The sequence below is a fragment of the Ptiloglossa arizonensis genome, chromosome 9, assembly GCF_051014685.1.
Source record: "Ptiloglossa arizonensis isolate GNS036 chromosome 9, iyPtiAriz1_principal, whole genome shotgun sequence".
Lineage (NCBI taxonomy): Eukaryota > Metazoa > Arthropoda > Insecta > Hymenoptera > Colletidae > Ptiloglossa > Ptiloglossa arizonensis.
In genome coordinates, this window is record NC_135056.1 from 21,485,258 (window position 1) to 21,504,363 (window position 19,106).

A 19,106-nucleotide genomic window follows, 5' to 3' on the forward strand; every position below is an offset into this window, starting at 1 on the left:
AGAACGCGCGGAATTCGTTGAAAATTGAAAAACCGTGCCGGGAGAAAGTTTCGAAACGCGTCGCGAGTTTCGCTGTGTACCGCGATTTTCGTCGAAGAAACGAGTCGCAGTGAGCGAGGTCGGTTAAACACACGGACGAAGAAGAAGCGCGGCGAGAGGGAGGCGCAGGGAGGGAAGAGGGGATCAATGAGGATGGCGTCGCTCTGGGGCGTCGACGGTTAGGTACGCGTCGCGACGCCGACACTACGCGAGATTCGTGCGCCTTCTCGAACACTGGCAACGAGAGAAAGTAAACAAAACGAGGGAACTCGTTCGATTACCCGCTCGGCGCCTCCTCCGGTTCGCCCGTGGACAGGTGGTAACGTCGTTACGATGTTATTCGAGGCAAATATCGGCGAAACTATTATAATTTAACCGCGGGTGGGAGTTGCACGATTATGAGAATTCCAGTTACGCTCGCCGTATTTGCAAGGTAAAACCAACGAGAGCTCCGAAGCATTCACGGCCCGGGTACTCGCAGTGTACACCGTTTTCAGGTTCGCGAGCACGAGTGTGCTTTGGGAAAAGCTATCGAAAGTTTCGTCAGCTTGAAATTACCATAAAGGATCCGATAACGTACGGATATCGATTTGTATCGTCTAATTACCGCGTAGTCGAGGCGCAACGACACGGAACCGAAACGTTCGACCCGATACGAGTCGCGACCCCATCCAGGACCGATCTTTCTTTGTTCAATTTGTGGACCCGTTCTCGTTCGTGCGGCATCGACTGTAAATCGCGATACTGTAACCGCGCCCTATCGACCGTAAGCTTCGCGACACCGACTCGATCAAAAATCTTTCGACCTTTAAAGTTACTCGGACCTCTGGAACTGGAAGTTTCGTCGAACCGTGTTTCACTCGCGAAGACGCGAATATCGTGTAAGTACGTATATAGAATTGGAGAAAGTACGGGTAAAGTTTCGTTGAAACGGTGAGACAGTTTTGATCGCCGACTCGATAAATTTGTCGATCGACTTTTTCCAAGCGGTGGCACCATCTGCATACACGGAAACGAACGCGGAGGAACGAAATTGATTTCCATAGTGGCACAGAGCGAAACAGATTCGACGCCGCTCACAATTCGGAACCGAGTAACCGCGTAACGAACCGGGGAAAAGTTTTCCGCCTGGTGGAGCGATTCAGTTTGTTTGTACTTGGAAATTACGACGCTATCTTTTAAATATGGATTACGCGGATCGCGAATACAACCGCGAGAACGTTAATATACCTAATGGAATAAAAGGGTGCGCGGTCTGGATCTTTTTCACGGTCGGTCCGCGCAAACGTAATTGTATCGTCCTTTCGAAACTTCTCGCCAGATTCCACGGAAAGTTTCGTAGCTCGTGCCACGGACGACAGCCGCGATCCTCCCGCGAGACGTTACGTCGAGAGATTTACACTTGATCGGATCGACGCGATTTTATCGAGGACCGTTCGATCTTTCGGTGTTTGCGATCGTTACCGCGAAAAAAAAGAAAAAAACGACCGAACGGCCGCTCGTTGTCGAGGAATTATCGACGCGGTTCGTTCCACGCCGGGAATTTACGTAGCGCCGTTGATTGCGAGAAAACGGCGAGATTAATTCGCACGATACGATTCATTGCCGTTTCCGAAATATTATTCGATCGTCGATCGTTGGTCGATTACCGTACACACGGTTCCGTTCGCGCCACGGTGTTTTCACTCTTTCGTCGATATCGCGATTCGACGGTTAAAGAGCGAGCGAATTCTCGGCGTATTTCGAGCAACTCGGAGTTTCGCGGCTCGCGGCTCGCGGCGCGACGAAATCTCCCGGAAGAGCTCGGCCCTGGGAGAAGTTTATATTCCTCGTCGAACAAGCTGCGCCGGGCTAATCTGCATACGCGGCAGCTCGTGCATACAAATTACACGCATGCAAATAGCAACGCGATAAGCGCGCATGCGAGCGGTGTGACATTGAATACGGGCAGCAGAAGCGTATCGAAGCTAGACGCTCGTCGATACCGAGAGCACGAGAGACCGACCGTGCACGCGTTCGTACGCGCGGCTCGTACCGGCAACGCGTCACGTCTATTACCGTTGTATCGGCCCACCGAAATTGTTTCGCCTCTAATCGCCATCTCCGAATCGCAAATTGCGCGATGCCCAATTTTCCCGCCCTGTAAACAAACATCGCCCGAGTAGCTGACTCCTCCTCCGGTAATTCGCGCGTGGCTTTTAATTTCCGTAGCGCGGGAGCGCGATGTTCGTGGAGAGGATACAAACGCGGACTGCATTCGGCCGCGTAACGGAAGATTGCTCGAACCGGGGCTCGATCGAGCCCCCCGAGCTTTCTTGGATTTCACTCGGCAGAAGCAAAGAGACCGATAAGACTTCGCCCGAACCGAACATTCTTATATGTATCGTACAAGGGAGTATACAGGGTGCGTTCGGAGAAATCCAGTCTCCGTAAGGGAGGTCGTTCGAGCGGTAAAATGCTACAAAGAATGTTCCGTGGAAGTACAATGTCGAAAAGTCGAACGAGGTAAACGTTATCGGGGAAATTGCGCAATTCCGATACCGTACGGTGTATCGTGCATCGATTAGAAAAAGGAGCAAGATGACATTCCGATCGGTGAAACTGACTAGGCGCGAATTCGGTGTCTACCGATCGTTTTACAACGAAAGAGGAAAACTGGTTTACGCGGTGCTCGATCGACGATACCATCGAAAAAAGGATTCGACGCGTTAATACAGTTGTCCAAACATTTGAAATTCCCCGCGCGTACGATACGACGATTATTAATTTCCAAGTTCTTCCCGATTAAATATCCCCTCCCATTGTTTTGTCGCGCGACCATTGTTTATGGCTATCAAAATATTCCGTGCAAGCCGGGTGTGTTCGACGGCGGCACAAAACGTTAGCCTCCGGATGACCCAAATAATTGAGTGCTCCGATAACCCCGATTCGGTCGATGAAGAAGCATGAAAATAGGATAATAAGGGTTCGACCGAGAGATAAGGCAAGAAGACGAAGACGAAGAAGGGCGTTACACTTAAAACTTTTCCAAAGTGTTCCTCGTTTTTTCCACTCTCGCCCTCTTCGCGAGCACGGTATTTTAACGAGAATCTTTATACAGACTATTGAAAGGGTCGAGCCGTGCGCCCCTCGTCAGTCCCGAAGGAGAAAATGCCCGGGCAAACTTTCGCCGAACAATCGAGCGAGGAAAAAATCGTTTAATCGAGACTCACCGCTACAGCACCGTCCGTGAACGGTTGCACAAACGTGAAACAATTTCAAAGAGCACGGATCGTTCGTGTTTCCCATTAACCGAGGTTACGCGGAATTAAAAGTTGCAAAGGTCGAGCTCAAAGGGAGAGAAGCTTTGGCAGACGCACAGACATCCTTGAGGAATGTCGGCGAATTTTGTGTAAACAGCCGGTCGATCGAAGCATACGCGCATTTAGCGATTGAACTTTGTGTATAAATCGACGAAACGGTGCTCGAATAAATCGAACGAAATGTCAAAAGTCCGCAGCCATCCAGCGATGCTTCGCGCCGAGCGAACGGTCTGCCGTAGAAAATATCTCGTCTCGATCAAGTGTCGTTATTTCCCATGCTCGACGTATTACTATATTCGCGCAAAGTAGTCTCCTTTGCGCGAGGAGCAATTACTTGTAAAAAAAAAAAAAATGGTACTTGTAAAAAAGGGAGCCTTAAGGAGTACACGCTGCTTCCCTGAAATTTCCCTCTTTCAGGGGAGAAAAAAATAAGAGGGTGCGTTGGGACGATGGAGCGGTGACATAAAACCGTTCGTTCTCCTCTATACACTGTGAACGGATGTAAATGGCCACTTTCCTCGAAGACGGATCTAAAGTACATACATTCCGTTCCGATTCAAGGGGCTGTCGTTTCTTGTACGTCGTTCCCCGCGACAAGTTCCATTTTCAAAACTTTCGTTGCTCCTCTCGACACTTTACACGACTCCCATGGAAACGTCCGAGTTGCGTTTCTCGTTCCATCGTTTAAACGCGTTACTCAAAAATCTAGGAAGCGTTTAGAACGCATCGGTGAAACCCGCGAAATTTACACGATTGTTTACGCTACTCGATTCAACCGAGAAATACAGCGGTTCGTTCAATTTGTTTGTACCAAGACGAAGGGAACGATGCCCGGTGATTACCACGATAAATTTATTCTTCGCGTGCCGTTCTCGGGGGCTTTTATCCGACAACGAACCAAGAATCCTTCGAGCGAAACTAGAGATCGCGTGCGTGGATTAAGAAATGCACGAGAAAACAGACGGAAACATCGTTTCGGTTTTCTTGCGCGAAAAATTCGAAAACGAGCTGGCAAACCACTCCCGAAATTTGCACGAAAAGTTCAACGATCTATTCGAGAGGTCGTTTTCTTTTTTGATAAAATTTCGGGCTTCGTTCTCGAAGAAATCAATTTTGAAAATCCATTCGTTGCCCTTGCCCTTGTACAGACTTTTATCGCCTCTGCTCGTTCCTGTGCTCGTAAACATCGGCGCGATCGTGATTCGGACATTAACGCCGAAAGAATCACATTTTACGAACGTGTTTCACCCTCTGAATAACTCGAGAGACTGGGCATAGACGATCGAGATATTGTTGTCTGTGCAAACAAGGTGCGATAGTAGGGTTTATAATAAATGTCGAAAGACCTTGATACCTCGTGCAGATTTTAAGGTAGCAGAAACGATACCCATGATCTTGGCAATGTTTTCAAACACAAGAACGAGCAGAAATAGTACCAGTCTCGGTCAAGTGCACGCGTACCTGGCGGGTTTTCAAATTTGATTTTCTCGAAAACCAACCTTTGCTTACGAAGAACTTATTCCATTTTCTTGATTCATTGTAGACAATCCGCTGATACTGTATCTCGCAGGACACAACGTACACCGTCCTCTTATCGAATTAATAATAACTTGCGGACTAAAATTATTCCGTGCGGAACGAACGCGAAACATTCTCGCGTAGACCGTAACTAAAGTTATTTCATAATTCTGACATGGATACGGTTCTTTCGCCACATTGCGAGAGTATTAACCGAGAAATCCACGTGCATTATGCATGAAGTGGTAATTACAGCAAAAAGTTGCCACGCGAATACGGAGGATTTGCCACGAGTTTGCGATATTATGTTTCTGCCTTTACTTCCGATTAGAAATGGTAATACGGAAGTACACGAGTCCGAATATAATTCTCGTCCCCCTCGATTGCCTCGGAACGTTACATAACTCGTACGTAACGACATCGCGTCGTTCCAGCATCGTATATTATTAATTGTTTTACGACCAACGCGTGGTCGGTAAATCACCATAATTTTGTTAACGCGCTGCACGCGCCGTATCGTAACTTACGAAGAAGAAAATAAAAGTTGGAGAGCGAATGTTACGCGCACCCATGTCCGCGCCGTGATTTTGAAATAGTAGCGCGGTATCGCGTTGTTTCGTTAACCGAGATTTTCTAATAAATAACGCGTCCCTCGCTGACAAATGGTTCACGGGGAGGAATAAGAGTTTCGTTTTAACCGAGCAGTATTTTTCGAACGTTTCTAAAGTGAGTTTCCGTTCGGCCACTTTCGTCCTCCGCGCGATTCAATCTTCTCGACCTTTGTATCCCCCGCAGAAAAATAATAGCAGCGCGATCTTTTTTTTAATTTCCATCGATCGCTCTTCCTTTAATAAGTAGAGCTCATTTTATATACCGCCGCTTTATTTCGTTCTTCTTGTTTCGTTAGGAAGAACAATTTAATAAGGGGTATGTACAGGGATAATCTTGTTTACTTCGGGACGACATAATGAGCTTAGACGTCTCGAGCGTCCTCTGGGAATAATATCGCGCACACTGCTCCTTTACGATGTGTGCAACACTTGGTAGAGATGGCATCTCGTGGAGTACTTGTTTAGAAAAATATTTCCCTTTACTCGAATCACCCCTTCTAATAGGGGCTCTACGACAAAGAGGCTGAATCGTACAAATAGAAAGCACGAAAAAACGTCGTCGTTGCTTCGTAGTTTGAGAAACATATTTCCAAAAAAGCATACACCGAAAGCTTTTCCGGACTCGTCGTCTACATTTTCTGTCTTTCTCGAGTATTATCGATGTTCCGTAGGAAAACTAGACGTCGTTACGGTCGATTATTCGTAGAAATCTCGAGCGAACCGTGCTCCTTTAGGGTATCGAATGAAAATTGAAGTGTCCCTCTCTCGAACTCGTTCTCTCCACTTACCGTTCTCAGCGGCAACGCTCGCAAAGACCACTTTCGAGCTCAAAGTTTTCAAGTAAGGAAGCACTCTGCATCGCGCGACCTGCTTCAAAGACTCGCTTTAAAGCGATAGATTTCTCTCTTTTTCCTGGTGTGTCGATTAACGAACTCGTTGCCCCGTGACGATAACGAAGGTGATCGTCCGGCATTCGAACGCGCAAACAGAGACACAGTTCGATGCGCGACAATAAAAATTCAATTTCTTTCGAGCGACAAACGTCGAGTACGGATAACTCGCTAAACCCCTCGTTCCCCGAGAAAAATGGTTTTTTAATTCGACTAACGAATCGCGCGCGGAAATATTTCACGCGAGATTGCGCATCGTGGATCGAGGAAACAATTTATAAAGAAAAAACGAGATTGCTCGTCGATCGACTCGGATTACGCGTTACGAGGTGTCCAAATATTCGATTCGCGATTTATCGGGCGGACAATGGTTCGCGAGACGACTACCTAATACCGGTTAATCCAAGTTAATAGCTGCACCGATACTCCGAGCTGTTTTCACATCTGGCTGCGCGCGTAAACGTCGGACGCGCGTTAAACCGCGATCGCGAAGGATTATTTGCATCGCAACGTTCGAAAGACTTTTAATCGGACGAAAAACACCTCGATAATTATTGAGTTTCGTTACGCCTGGGTCGGATCTCGAGAAACGAAGCTTCGTCGAATACGCAAATTTCTCTCGAACGAAGCGTAACGCGATTCTCTTCTTATCGCGGTTCAACGAAATAAGCACGTATTTTAAAATACAACGTATCGGTTATCGGGAATTTTCACGGAAATTCCATCGAACGGCTCTTCGATACTCGATCGCGTTCTTTCAATAACCGTAATTCCTCGACCGTTAACTGTTCGCCGATAATCAAGCTCGCGAGCCGGCATTTAAATACCCGAACTCTCTTAGCCTGCAATAACGCGATAAGTTTTTCCGTCGCGTTCTAAACGGTATCCCCTGCGAGAGGTATCTCGTGCGATACGATTTTGAAGTAACAAATGCTCACTTTTTACACGCTTCCGTTGTACTCGTACCGGTTTCGGGAACGAAATAAAAATAGAACTCTGTAGCGCTGGGAGAGGAAAGAAAGATTTCCTTCTATTTCGATGACGACGACAACGACGACACGGATAATCGAATATTTATTCGCCGAGGCATGGACGACGAACAGGATCGAGGCTTCTACGACGGAATCGATCGGTGGACGATGCGTGGACCGAGATTTAACAGAGTGCACATGGCGATGGTTTCCACGACGCTCATCGGAGAAAGGTACGCGTACAGGTCGAAACGACTCGCGAAGTTAAAGTCGTTGGACGTTTTCCCGCGCCAACTCGGCTACCCTAGGAGTTCGATCAACGTGACACGAATACGGTGACCCTTGGAATTCCTCTTGCCCGCCTTCGGCTCCGAAAAGCTCGCGAACGAAACGGTACCGGACATCGAGGGACGCGGAACGTTCTTTGTTCGGTAAGTTACGAGATCCAGGAGACGTTCGACTCCAAACGATTACCCGCGAGAGGAAACTTTTACAAACGCACCGCGGAAAATAGACGTCCCGGTTGGGACCGTTCGTTTGAATATTACATTAGGCGTTCGGCGAGCGTACGGATCGAACTTTGCCGACTCGCGTCCCGATGCAAGTTTTCCAGGAAGAAGGTCGCCAAGATTGGGAAGCGCGGTGGAAAAAAGAGCCGTTCCAATTTTACCGTAACGCGGTTGCAACAACCACCTGGAAACTTTTGCTTGCCGGTAAACTTATCGTTCCATTGCCTCCGAATGCGAAGCTCGCGAGGCAACTTTCGAGATTCGACGTAATTAGTTGTACACCCTCCCAGCGGGAAGATCCCGAAACGAGCAACCCTTCCGAAAGTAAAAGAAACGACGAGGAATCGCGGCCGGGTCAAGAGGAGCGTTTTCACCGACGAGCGGGCACCAGGCTCCGCGCTTCGTTCCAATTGTAATATCGTTCGATTTCGCGTATCGTTCGATCGAATCGACCGCCCCGAACGGCCCGGTATCTCGAAAGCCACGATTCGAGATCGAGGGTAAAAGGTGAACGCGATCTTCGTCGAACGTGTACGATGTATCGTCGAGAGTTCGAATCTCCGCGAAGACGGGCGTGCGAACAACCCGAAGAATTCGATCGACGCGTCGCGTCGCGACGCCGACCCTCCGACGGTGGGTATCTCGTATCCGCGACGATTTCACGGACGTAAACATCGCGACCGCGAACAAGTACGGTGTGGATAAAGCGACCTTGACTTTCCGACATTTTCGGGCTGCGATGGATCTTGATTGCTTTCTGAGAGCCTCCAGAGGAAACCGCTTCCCGCAGGATCGGTTACGGTCGGCTCCGCCACGGCACCACTTCTACTTCACAGAACGGGAGGTTGTCGCGCGATCGACGCGAGCCGTGTATCACCGTTCGATGTCGAGGAACCGCGCGGTCACGCGACGCCTGGATCAGCGGCCGTCGCCGGGGCACCGAGGGGCGCCCGATGTTTCTCTCAATGAATACCAGCGGGCGGAAAACGCGTGCACGTGCGCGGGAGCTTCGACACGGGGACACAAGGGGTTGAGATGCATTCGAGGTAACGAGGATCGGCCGATCGCCACCGGAAGGGACACCGAGACGGGACGCGAGCAACCAGCCGAACAACGCGGCAAAACCCCGGCAGATGAATCGCTCGCGGCGCGGTCTGGGCGGTGACTGAGCGGACCGAGGCGTCTCGACGCACGGCATCTCTCCCACCCCCTTTCTCTCTCTCTCTCTCTCCCTACCTCTGTTCCTCTCTCTCTCTCTCTATCTCTCTCTCTATTTATTTCTCTCCCACTCTCTCCACATCCTGCAAGCCTGACGAATACCACTTTTCGGTCGGTCTCCGCGTTCGCCCTCTGCCTTTGCCGCGTGACATTTAACACTGTTTATTATTTACTTCGCCGTGGCGCGTTAACGCACCGCGAGACTCGCTTCCCCGTGCGTGTTTCCCGACAATTTTCGACCGACTGGGTGGGTCTTGAGTTAACGTACGTTCGAAAACGAATTAATTGGACGAGCCGAGGAATCGCGAGCGGAAGGAGGAGGGCCGACGCATCAGCCCCTCGACGCTACCTACGACAGTCGGCAGAGTGAATTACGATATTGCCCCGTAGGAAACCGCGACGTCGAGAACATTGCGGAACAATCTTTCCGTATAATAAAAATAAAAGTACGGTAACTACCCGTTTGAATGCAACCGAATCGAGGTCAGCTCGCTCGCGATACATTCGGGCGAAGGTACCAGTTTTTCTTTTTTTTTATTTTTTACAGACATCGACCTCTCTTATCCTTGAACAGGATACGTCGAGAGCGAGCGAGACGGAACAACGGCGACCGAGTCTCGGATTACCTGCCATTCGCGAGGCAGCCGCGAGTGATAAAACACGCGAGGATGAGTTATCCTCCGTTGCAAATTTTCATTTTTTTTTTTTATCTTTCGCTTCATTTTCCAGCGAGCGTTATCGTTGGATCGGCGAGGTCTCCCCGTTTGGAAACGGGTCCGTACACCGGACTACTTTGCGAAGATTCGACCACGAGTACGAACGCTTTGATTTCGAACGGTGAATCGAATTCGCTCGTGTCGAGGAAACGAGAGCAGCGGCACGGACGAGTCCGTTGTTTCCCAGAGGGAAGAATTTCTCCAAATTCGTTGCCGATTACGTAAGAACCGAGAGAACCGCTCGTAGATAATTCGGGAGGAAATCGCTTACGGACCCAACGAATCGTGTACGGGACAGCGCGTGAAAACTCCGGTCCACCGCGACGAAACAACGCTAGATAAAAGTAATGCAGCGCGAGTAACGAAGTATAAACAAAGTTTAGCGGTTAGCTTACGCGCGTGCGAGAGAATCGCGCGTATTCGACTCTCGTTCGGTTTCGTTCGCTCGAAAGAGGTCGTTGGACATCCGAATCTTCCGTGGAAGCTCGATCTCTTTCGCCTTTGACCTCAACGGACCCGGATATGAGCCAAAATAAGATTTCGTGCAGTATGCATGTGCCACCGAGAAACTCTATAAATATCTACGAAATGGAACGATAAAAAATAACGGATACAAGTGTCGCGAGGAGTTGATTCCCCGAAAGTGCTGTCTTCCCCATGAACGCTAAACAAACGTTTCTCGACGACCGAGTGCTTTTCCAATTATCGTCTTTCGACCGGAGCATAAGCTGACGGGCAAACCCTTTCAAAAGCAGTTCCGCGTTAAGTACCAAGTCCGTTAATTTCACCGATGTTTCGCAAGAATTACAAATTGCGGCTGCTTACTCCCGGGAATTGTTTTCCGTTTAGTTGAACCGTAGACGAGATATAGGATAGACCGCGCATTCGATAGAACTTTCTGTCCCGCGACTCGAAAGCTCCAGGGTCGAAGCTACCCTTACCATCTTTCTGTCCCGGTCGACGCCACGGTTTCGAAAACGGACGAGATTCTAACGTTTTTAACCATCGAAATTGAAAGGAACGTCTTCGTGAAATATTTCACGTTCTAGCTATCGTCCTATCGGTCTCGGAAAATATCCCAACGATAAATTCCATCCATTCTCGTAGCTTTATGTTAAAACGGACGGGAATTCCAAAAATTTCAGTCGCGCGAGAGCAAATGAATCTCGGAATACTTTAGCAAGATGCTCGAGTATCTACACGGAACTGAGAATATTTTCAAAATTGCGGATCTCTGCTCGAAATAATTGGAAAATTCGTCCACTCGAATCACACCGTTGTACCATACGGTTAAATTACACCGTACTTTCCTCGCCTCTGCGTCACCTTACGGAGCAAGTGGATCTTCGATAAACTGGACATCTTCGAGGCAAGTGACCTTCATCCTTGGTGTTTCGTTCCACTTATTCCGTTTCTGTACCAAGTGTGTCCGATTGAGCTCCTCGAGGCCCGTTATTTACTCGCAAATAGGAAGTTTACGGAGAATCCGTTTCGATTCCCATCACTTGTTACGTCTTCCCTTCCATTTCGAACAGTTTTTCTTTTCGGATATTCTATACCTACCTATTTATAAATAAGTCGAAGCCGTTTCCGTTTAGGTCGAGTAGATTCAAACGGAGCAACCGAGTTAAGAGTACGTTCCACTTTTAGAATACGAACCAAGTATAAAATATATGCGAAACGATCGTAAAATACGAACAACGTCCATTATCCTGTGAAATTTTCAGAAGTTGCGAGAACGCGTACAACGCGTACAACGCGTACAACGCGTGCGTAGTTAGCGAACGGATACGTTATATTTTATTTCCATATTGACGTTTAATCGTTATCGGAGCTTCGAGCGCGTTTCAATTCCGATCACGATCCGGATTAGAAAGCTTCGTAGAAATAACGCAATTTATTTCACTTCGGAAAGCGTTTCCGTGTTGTCAAAAGTCCCCGCGCGTCCTCTAATTCGGCTACGTTCGAAAGGTAAACCAACGCCCTTTGCGTTTCCCGATTCGTTTCTCTTGAATTACCCTCGCTCGTTTCCATGAAATCGCGGTCAAAGTACGGCTCCGTCCGTGAGGTTTTTTAATTCAATCAACCCGATACCGTCGCGTTTAGATTATGCGCATGCATATTAAACGGGTGTTCGCTGGTCGATTTTTCTTAATTGTTCTTCGAAGAATGGAAATTCACCGACACAATTCTCTTTTTACGAGCCCGTTCGTCGAGAGCAAGAAATACCGGGACGCGGTCGGGAAGTTTCCTCGTTGAAAATTGACTGGAGGTGCTCGACGCCGTGCCGCGACGCGCCAGTTTCCTCGAGGACGTGCAGTTTCGCGTCGAGGCGCTCTTAATCGTCCACCATCGCTTTTGGTCAACGTTCCCCGTGACAACTCGACTCTCCGCGATCGTTTCATTTCCTGGACGTTCTTCCCCCTTGGAACATTTCTCTTTCGAGGACGCAAAATTTGTAATTGTATCGCGAAATCGCTACGAGTCGGTAATTACGTTTCACATTTTTAATTACGAACATTACGATCCGGTCGATCCCGGCACGCCGCGAACGAGAAGAAGAAAGCTAAATAGAGAAATAAATTTCACGGTGGCCATTGGATAAAAATAGACGTAACGGGCTAACGTGCGAGTTACCGTGCTGCTCGCGACGTTAACTTACGTCGTACGTTAACGCGTCACGACTGCGTGCATCGAGCCAGCTTTTAACCGTGAAAAGAAATTTTCGGTTATTTCCTCCTGGCAAGTGGAACCTGCCCGTTGTACGTTTCAATTTTTTCTCCGTGTATCTACTTTCGAAACATAAGATTGGACAAAGTGCGCAACGCGATTCACCAAGACGATATTTGAAATCCACCGATGGGGTTCCCTGCGCTACTTTGTCCCCTCTACGCGCCATGTTGGTTATGTCTAACACGTTGAATACGCGAGTGTTTCTAAGAATATTCAAAACCGATGAACAAGCAAAGTTACAAAATAATTGTACTTTACATTTTCTTTTTCCTCGAAAAACTTCACAATGGAAAATACGTTTACGTGCTTCATCGTACACTCCTTCGCGTTAGAATATTATCAAAGTCGTACGCAGATTCGTTAGTAAAGCAAATTAGCGTACTTACCGCTAAGGTACCTCTAAAGCTCTTAATATCAAGATTTAATAGTCAAATTTATAGACTTACCTAGTTCCTTTTTTCATTTTCTGACATGGTCAGTTGAACGAATTTATTCAACGGAATCGTGTCACAGTTCACAAATTTGATGGTTATAAACACCGGAAAACACCACTATTTCGCTACAATCCAGTTAATTTTAACAAATTCTCACATTGATTTAACGCAATATTGTCAGTGATCAATATCAGTTGTCAATAATCACTTTTAATTCGTAAATTTAATACTACTTCACATGTACTTTACATTATTTCGAAAAAGTTTTTACCAACTATAAACACTACAGTATCGCGACTGAACTAATTTCAATTCGAATTATATTTCCGTTATTGCTATTGTGGTGCCACCTGTTTCCTTTGTCGGTAACTTCGAATCTTAAAAATTCGACAACTTTATAAAAAAAATAATTGTGCTTGTTATGTGCAAGTTTGTATTTATTTGAGATCGATTGTCCGTTTGATAAGATAAAGTGATCGATATAATGGCAATGAATTTTTCTAATAATAGTGGTAAGTACCTTCTATGATACACAATTTATTAATTTTAAGGTTACGATCAATATGATATTTAGAAACTTACAATATTTCGTACAAGGTCTACAAAAAAAGCTATGTCCCTACAAGGAAAAGTGTTACCGCAAGAATCCAATTCATTTCAACGAGATGTCACACCCGCATTGTAAGTAAAAATTATTTATTTTCAATAACCCTGGAATAAGTGTTCAACTGCAGTAAAGAAACAATTTTTTTCAATCTCTTAGTAGAAGAAATTGTAGCGAATCAATTAGATACGAAGATACAGATACCTGATAACCTTGAGTTCGAGTGCCCGGATCGAACGCTTTTGATAAATCAGTTAAACGTCTTGCAAATGGTGTTAAGAAAGGAGAAAAACAACAGTGGAAGCGGTGCATCGGTTTCTACGAAAGATTCGAATCTGGAACGTACCGTTGCGCCTTCTACGCGTTTGAACAAAGATAATACCGTTGGTCGGAATTTAAAAGATAAAATAGAAAGACACAAGCAAGTTATGACTCAAAGGAGAGAGAATAAATTAAAAGAAATGGATGACCAAGCAGGAGCACTTTGTAAATCTTCTATCGATACGATGAAAAGCCATATGGATGCGATAAAGGAAGACCTTAATAGTCTTGAAATAGTCAAAGAAAGCAAGAAGGAACATTATTCTTCTCAAGCGACAAAGAGAAATAATAGTACTTTTAACGACGATCAAAGCGAACAGAAAAAGTCAAAGGCAAGTTGTAGCAAGTATCGAAGCGATATCGAAGAATGCTCTCAAAGTATGGACGAAAGTTCAGGTAGCGAGCAGAGTTCTAGTTCCTGGAACCAAACATCTTTGATCGAAGCGTTCGAGTCGCGTAAGTCTGCAAAGTCCAGAGAAGAAATGAGAAACATAGCTATTCGTACGATGAAGCAACACGGGTTCAAAGTATCGGTGGTCGAACCAGGACAATTTGCCCTGAAATATGCTCTTTCGGCGCCGTATCACATATTTTTTTCAAGAATTCAAAAGTTAAAGGAAACGTACGATCAAGGGCTTTCTATAACATTTCCCGAAATCTTAGACAAAAGTCTAGGAGAAATTGTTTCTAGTTTACAAATCAACTTTATGGTTGACGTTGGATGGTTATGTTTACAATATTTATTGGCCGGTCAGAGTACCGATATGTTAATTTTATTTGGAGAAAGGGTAGACAATGAGAAAATAGGCTCAAACATTACCATGATACCTATACAGTTATCAACACCGTTCGGTTGTCATCATACTAAAGTCATGATTCTAAAATATAAAGATAACGGTATACGAGTTGTTGTATCTACCGCAAATTTGTACGTAGATGACTGGGAAAATAGGACGCAAGGGTCTGTGAAATAATTTTAAAACTCATTTTCTATTTGTTTCTTCCAAAAGAAAAACTGTAGCGGATAAACAATTGGTTGCATTTTGTCTTAACCAGACTTTGGATATCGCCGCACCTTCCGCCATTGCCAGAATCTGCAACTTATAGTCATGGAGAATCACCTACGGGTTTCAGGAAGGATCTAGTAAGTTATCTGATGAAATATAATCTGGCAGCTTTGACGAAATGGATATGCACCATCCGAAGGGCAGACTTTTCTTCGGTAAATGTATTCTTCCTGGCTTCGGTTCCTGGAGGCCACAGAGATCTACACCACGACTCTTGGGGACATAGAAAGTTGGCTGCTGTTCTTTCTAAACACGTTACATTACCTCCAGATGCACCACAGTGGCCAATTGTTGCACAAAGTTCCAGTATCGGCAGCTTAGGTCAAAACTGTCATAATTGGCTCGAAACAGATATAATATCGTCGATGTCGAAAGAAACAACGTCAGGATTAAAAAGTTATCCGAACTTCTACTTCATTTATCCTTCTCTAAAAAACTACAAAGAAAGTTTCGATGCTCAAGTTGGATCTTGTTGTCTACCTTACGGTATTCAAACGCACTCGAAACAAGAATGGCTACAATCTTATTTATAGTAAGCTTCAGCTTTTAAACAGTCGTATCATGTTTATACTTGGTCACGTTTAGACGTTTAGTATCTGAAATATCCAACAATTTCTTTAGTCAGTGGAAGTCTACGCACATGGCAAGAGACAAAGCGATGCCGCATATTAAATCTTATACAAGATTCTCGCCCGACTTTAAGAGAATTTCTTGGTTCGTTCTTACCAGTGCCAATTTAAGTAAATCTGCGTGGGGAAGATATAAGAATGTGCATTATATTATGAGTTACGAAGCTGGTGTTATATTCGTTCCAAAATTTATTGTACGTAAAGATATCGTTGCTAAACGTTAACGTTATTTAGATAAATTTGTTTAAATATATATATATATATATTTTTTTTAGACTCAATCAACGACATTTCCGGTTGAAGAGGAGGATCCGGGAGTACCAGTCTTTCCTATTCCATACGATATACCTCTAACTAAATACGGGCCTGAGGATAAGCCATTTATCATGGATTTACTCTAGTCAGTATTTGAAAACTACAATTATTCTACTAAATTTATATTCAAGCATTTACGTATATTTTTTAAGAAAAAATTATGGAAAATAGAATGTACGAAACAAGTGAATTTTTGTAATAAATACATTTTTTCGGCTTCGATAGAATATAGATCAATGAAATGTTCTAAAGAAAGCAATCGCCGCGTACTTCACTGGATCATTATTCGTTTTATGGTCACTGATAGAATAGAATTTTTACGATGCCAGAAATTCCCACGTCGCGCGTGATTTTATTCCTCGATTTGTTCCCGTGCCGATTTCGTGGTCGCGCTCGTTCGCGGGCCACACGTTTTCCATAAAACATCAGTAGGAAAGCGTTTCCTGGTCAGCGCCTTTCCGTCGTGGTATCGTATCGTTAGCGCATGCCTCGCCTTCAAATAACGTTTAACGAACCTGTGCTTGCTCTTCCCTGCGCAGCAATTACACACATTATATTTACACGCGTTTCGCAAGACGAGCCACAAACAATCCAGATCATCGATTTATAATCATCCTTGAGACCATTGTTGGCGAAGGAGTAACGAGGGAGCAAAATTTTCACCGTTCGCTAGGTATCGTGCAATCGAAGGGCTGGCCAAACAAACAAGATCGATTTCAATGCAAATTTGCGATAAGAACTGTGCCTTTCGCAAGCTCGTAAAATTTGTTCGATATAATCCTCGGAATTATCGTACCGATACGAAACAATTAAACGGTGTCGAGAAAATTGAAAAAAAAGTTAGTAAAATTTATGAAATATCTACTACGATTCGTTTATATTAACAAAACGGTAGTCTCATATACAAAAGAACAAAAATTCTTGACACATTTGCAACTAAAATTGCATACCTCGTAAACCGTCAAGACCTGTACTTGTGCCCCTTATCGCTCGCTTATCCCCTTATCTACGGGTTTCCTCTTCAAAAATTATATAATAATGTAAACATTACTTTCGGTCAGTACACAGACGTGACTGCTTTCGGAAAACCATTTTACGAGTGTTCCGTGCATCGCTTTATTATGGCGAATTTGTACGTCACATCGATAGTACGTCATTTCGATAGCGATGCTGTTCCCGTTGACATTTTACAAAGGAAAAAGAAAGAGAAACCAAAATTACATCGGTTTTGTTGCGATTATAATTTGAAACAATTACAACGATCGAACACCACGATTATCGAAAGATGTAACGATACCCTAACAATAAATACGCGAATCCGGATTTACAGGCTTCTATTCCATCGCTATTTCCTCTTTAATGCGCCACGATATTAAAGCGGCATTTTATTAATAAATATCGAGAAAGCGTACGTTCATTTTTCTTTTATAATTAATCTACGTAATATCCCATTGAGTATAAAAGCAGATGCCACGTGTTTCATGGATCACCGCGCGAAAAACATAAAGGACAAGGACATTGGTTTTCAATTCATTTTCGTAGCTTCGATCCATGTAACTTTTATCATTTGCTCGACTATCTATTAATGTTTCAACCTTGTCCTTAGACGGATTCGGATACGTTCGCGCACGACCGTTCTACTTATTTACTCGGATTGTACGCACTAGATTAAAATTCGGTAAACTGGAAAATTGGTAGGTACACATGCGTTGGCGGTAAATTTATTATTCTCAATGTGGACGATTAAATCGATGTAAAAGGAGGTACGTGTCTCGACAGGAGTTACGTAAATGGATCAAATTATAGAGTCGGTATATTTTCTAAAACTGAAGCGGGTAATTAAATGTATATCGATTTTCGTTGCAAATCAAAGAATGAATAATGCAGGATCCGAGACGATTCTTTTTCTAAATTTCCATGATCGTCATTTGTAGCTAGAAGTGGTTATCGACTGAACGGTTTTGTTTATTCTCGGAATCGTTAATTCTGTTTTTCAGTAATTTTCGTAACGTTTGTAACCCAATATACTCGGCGTCGTCCCGAGACCGCCTAGAATATTCAACAGAGTTTGGTTTTTCATTAAACCAGATGCCAAGGATTCTCTGACGTCAACGCGCGATGAGGCTTCGTCTCCCACTAGGAGAGCCGGCTTCACGGTTGGATGTCCTCGGCGCAGATGCGACTTCTCAAAAGGGACGTCCCGGCGCTTCTGCCACCGACGACGTCGACGACGTACCCGGGAAGACGTCGGTCACCACCAGTTCGTGAGATGTCGTCGACACGAGCGGACACCTCTTAGTCGCCCTCGTCGTCCCTCGCGTTTCGGTGTGCGTTTTGTGTACGTGTTCGCGCAGAGCGTGTGCGGATACGTGCCGGTGAACAGTGAACGCGGAACACACAGGGTCGCGCGTCCTCGGCTTTTCCGACCGACAGACTGCCGGCAGGCTTGCGCGACCATCGATTCCCAGCCTGCCTCTATCGAGAGCTCGAGGAACGATAAGAATATCCCGTAGGGGGATCGAAGCACGCTGTCACCGACGAAGAACCACCAAACCGAAAAGTAGCCGCGTCACAGTGGCGCATTGCGAACCTTTCGGGAAAGAACGTCGCAGTTTCGGAAGCGATATTTTCGAACAACACCACGAACAGGGAACGTGCCTCGCGTCGCAATCGCCGAAACTCTCAAAGGGGAAAGTATCAGAAAGTAGGTTTCCCTCGAAATTTTGAATCGGTGTACGGTCACCGTTGCGTTCGGGCCTTCGTTCGGTTCCGTTCAGCCCCCGAGGAATATTCTCCGACGAGTTCTCGACACTATCGCCGCGTTATCCTTCCTGCCCGTCGCGATCACCCTGGACGAGGAGTGCACCGATTTCGTCAGCGCCGCGGGACGCGATGCACGCGGTGCATCGATAGCTATTTTTATCGTCACGTTCGTTCGTCGACGATCCACTGCCAGTTGGCGTAAACGAGCGCGGCTCCGTCGAACGCGTGTTCTCGATGTTTGCAAACCGTACCTCCCGGTGTTTCCCGAATCGAACGGTTTCCCGCAATCCACGGATCGTTATCTCCCGGCAGTTTCCATTTTATCGAGCGCTCCGTTTCGTGGCATCGAATCTCCGCACCCTGTTACGAAAACTTCCATGTGCGCAATATTAATGACAAACGTAGACATTTCGTAAAAGCATAACGATGTTTGCCCACGGCGTTCAAACGTTGTCGTTTCTCACGT

At 45.7% G+C, this 19,106-nt stretch overlaps 2 protein-coding genes across 10 annotated transcripts in view; one reads left to right on the plus strand and one right to left on the minus strand.

The window, feature by feature from the left end:
* The window catches only part of Trpgamma (Transient receptor potential cation channel gamma), a 71,346-nt gene extending 62,360 nt beyond the window's left edge, over positions 1-8,986 (minus strand). For 6 of the 9 annotated variants that reach the window (XM_076319622.1, XM_076319625.1, XM_076319620.1 and 3 more), the window contains exon 1: positions 8,552-8,986. In XM_076319622.1, coding sequence (XP_076175737.1) covers positions 8,552-8,567 — 16 coding nt within the window. In that variant the 5' untranslated portion in view covers positions 8,568-8,986. Of the gene's footprint in view, positions 1-6,258; positions 6,811-8,551 lie in introns of those variants that run through there. The other 3 variants (XM_076319628.1, XM_076319627.1, XM_076319626.1) reach the window with 3 other exon arrangements.
* Positions 8,987-13,317: 4,331 nt separating this feature from the next.
* Gkt (tyrosyl-DNA phosphodiesterase glaikit) lies at positions 13,318-18,106 on the plus strand. The gene is made up of 7 exons (XM_076319655.1): positions 13,318-13,453; positions 13,539-13,622; positions 13,705-14,827; positions 14,923-15,465; positions 15,555-15,756; positions 15,838-15,962; positions 17,966-18,106. Coding segments are annotated over exons 1-7 (2,106 nt in total). The 5' UTR covers positions 13,318-13,425; the 3' UTR covers positions 17,967-18,106.
* Positions 18,107-19,106: the final 1,000 nt, after the last annotated feature.

What these genes read in the sequence shown, in the direction of transcription:
- Gkt (XM_076319655.1), top strand. Translation starts at nt 13,426, where the DNA reads ATGGCAATGAATTTTTCTAATAATAGTG. An exon ending in TGGCTACAATCTTATTTATA is followed by an intron (nt 15,466 to 15,554) that starts GTAAGCTTCAGC and finishes CAATTTCTTTAG; the next exon opens with TCAGTGGAAGTCTACGCACA. An exon ending in TATTCGTTCCAAAATTTATT is followed by an intron (nt 15,757 to 15,837) that starts GTACGTAAAGAT and finishes TATTTTTTTTAG; the next exon opens with ACTCAATCAACGACATTTCC.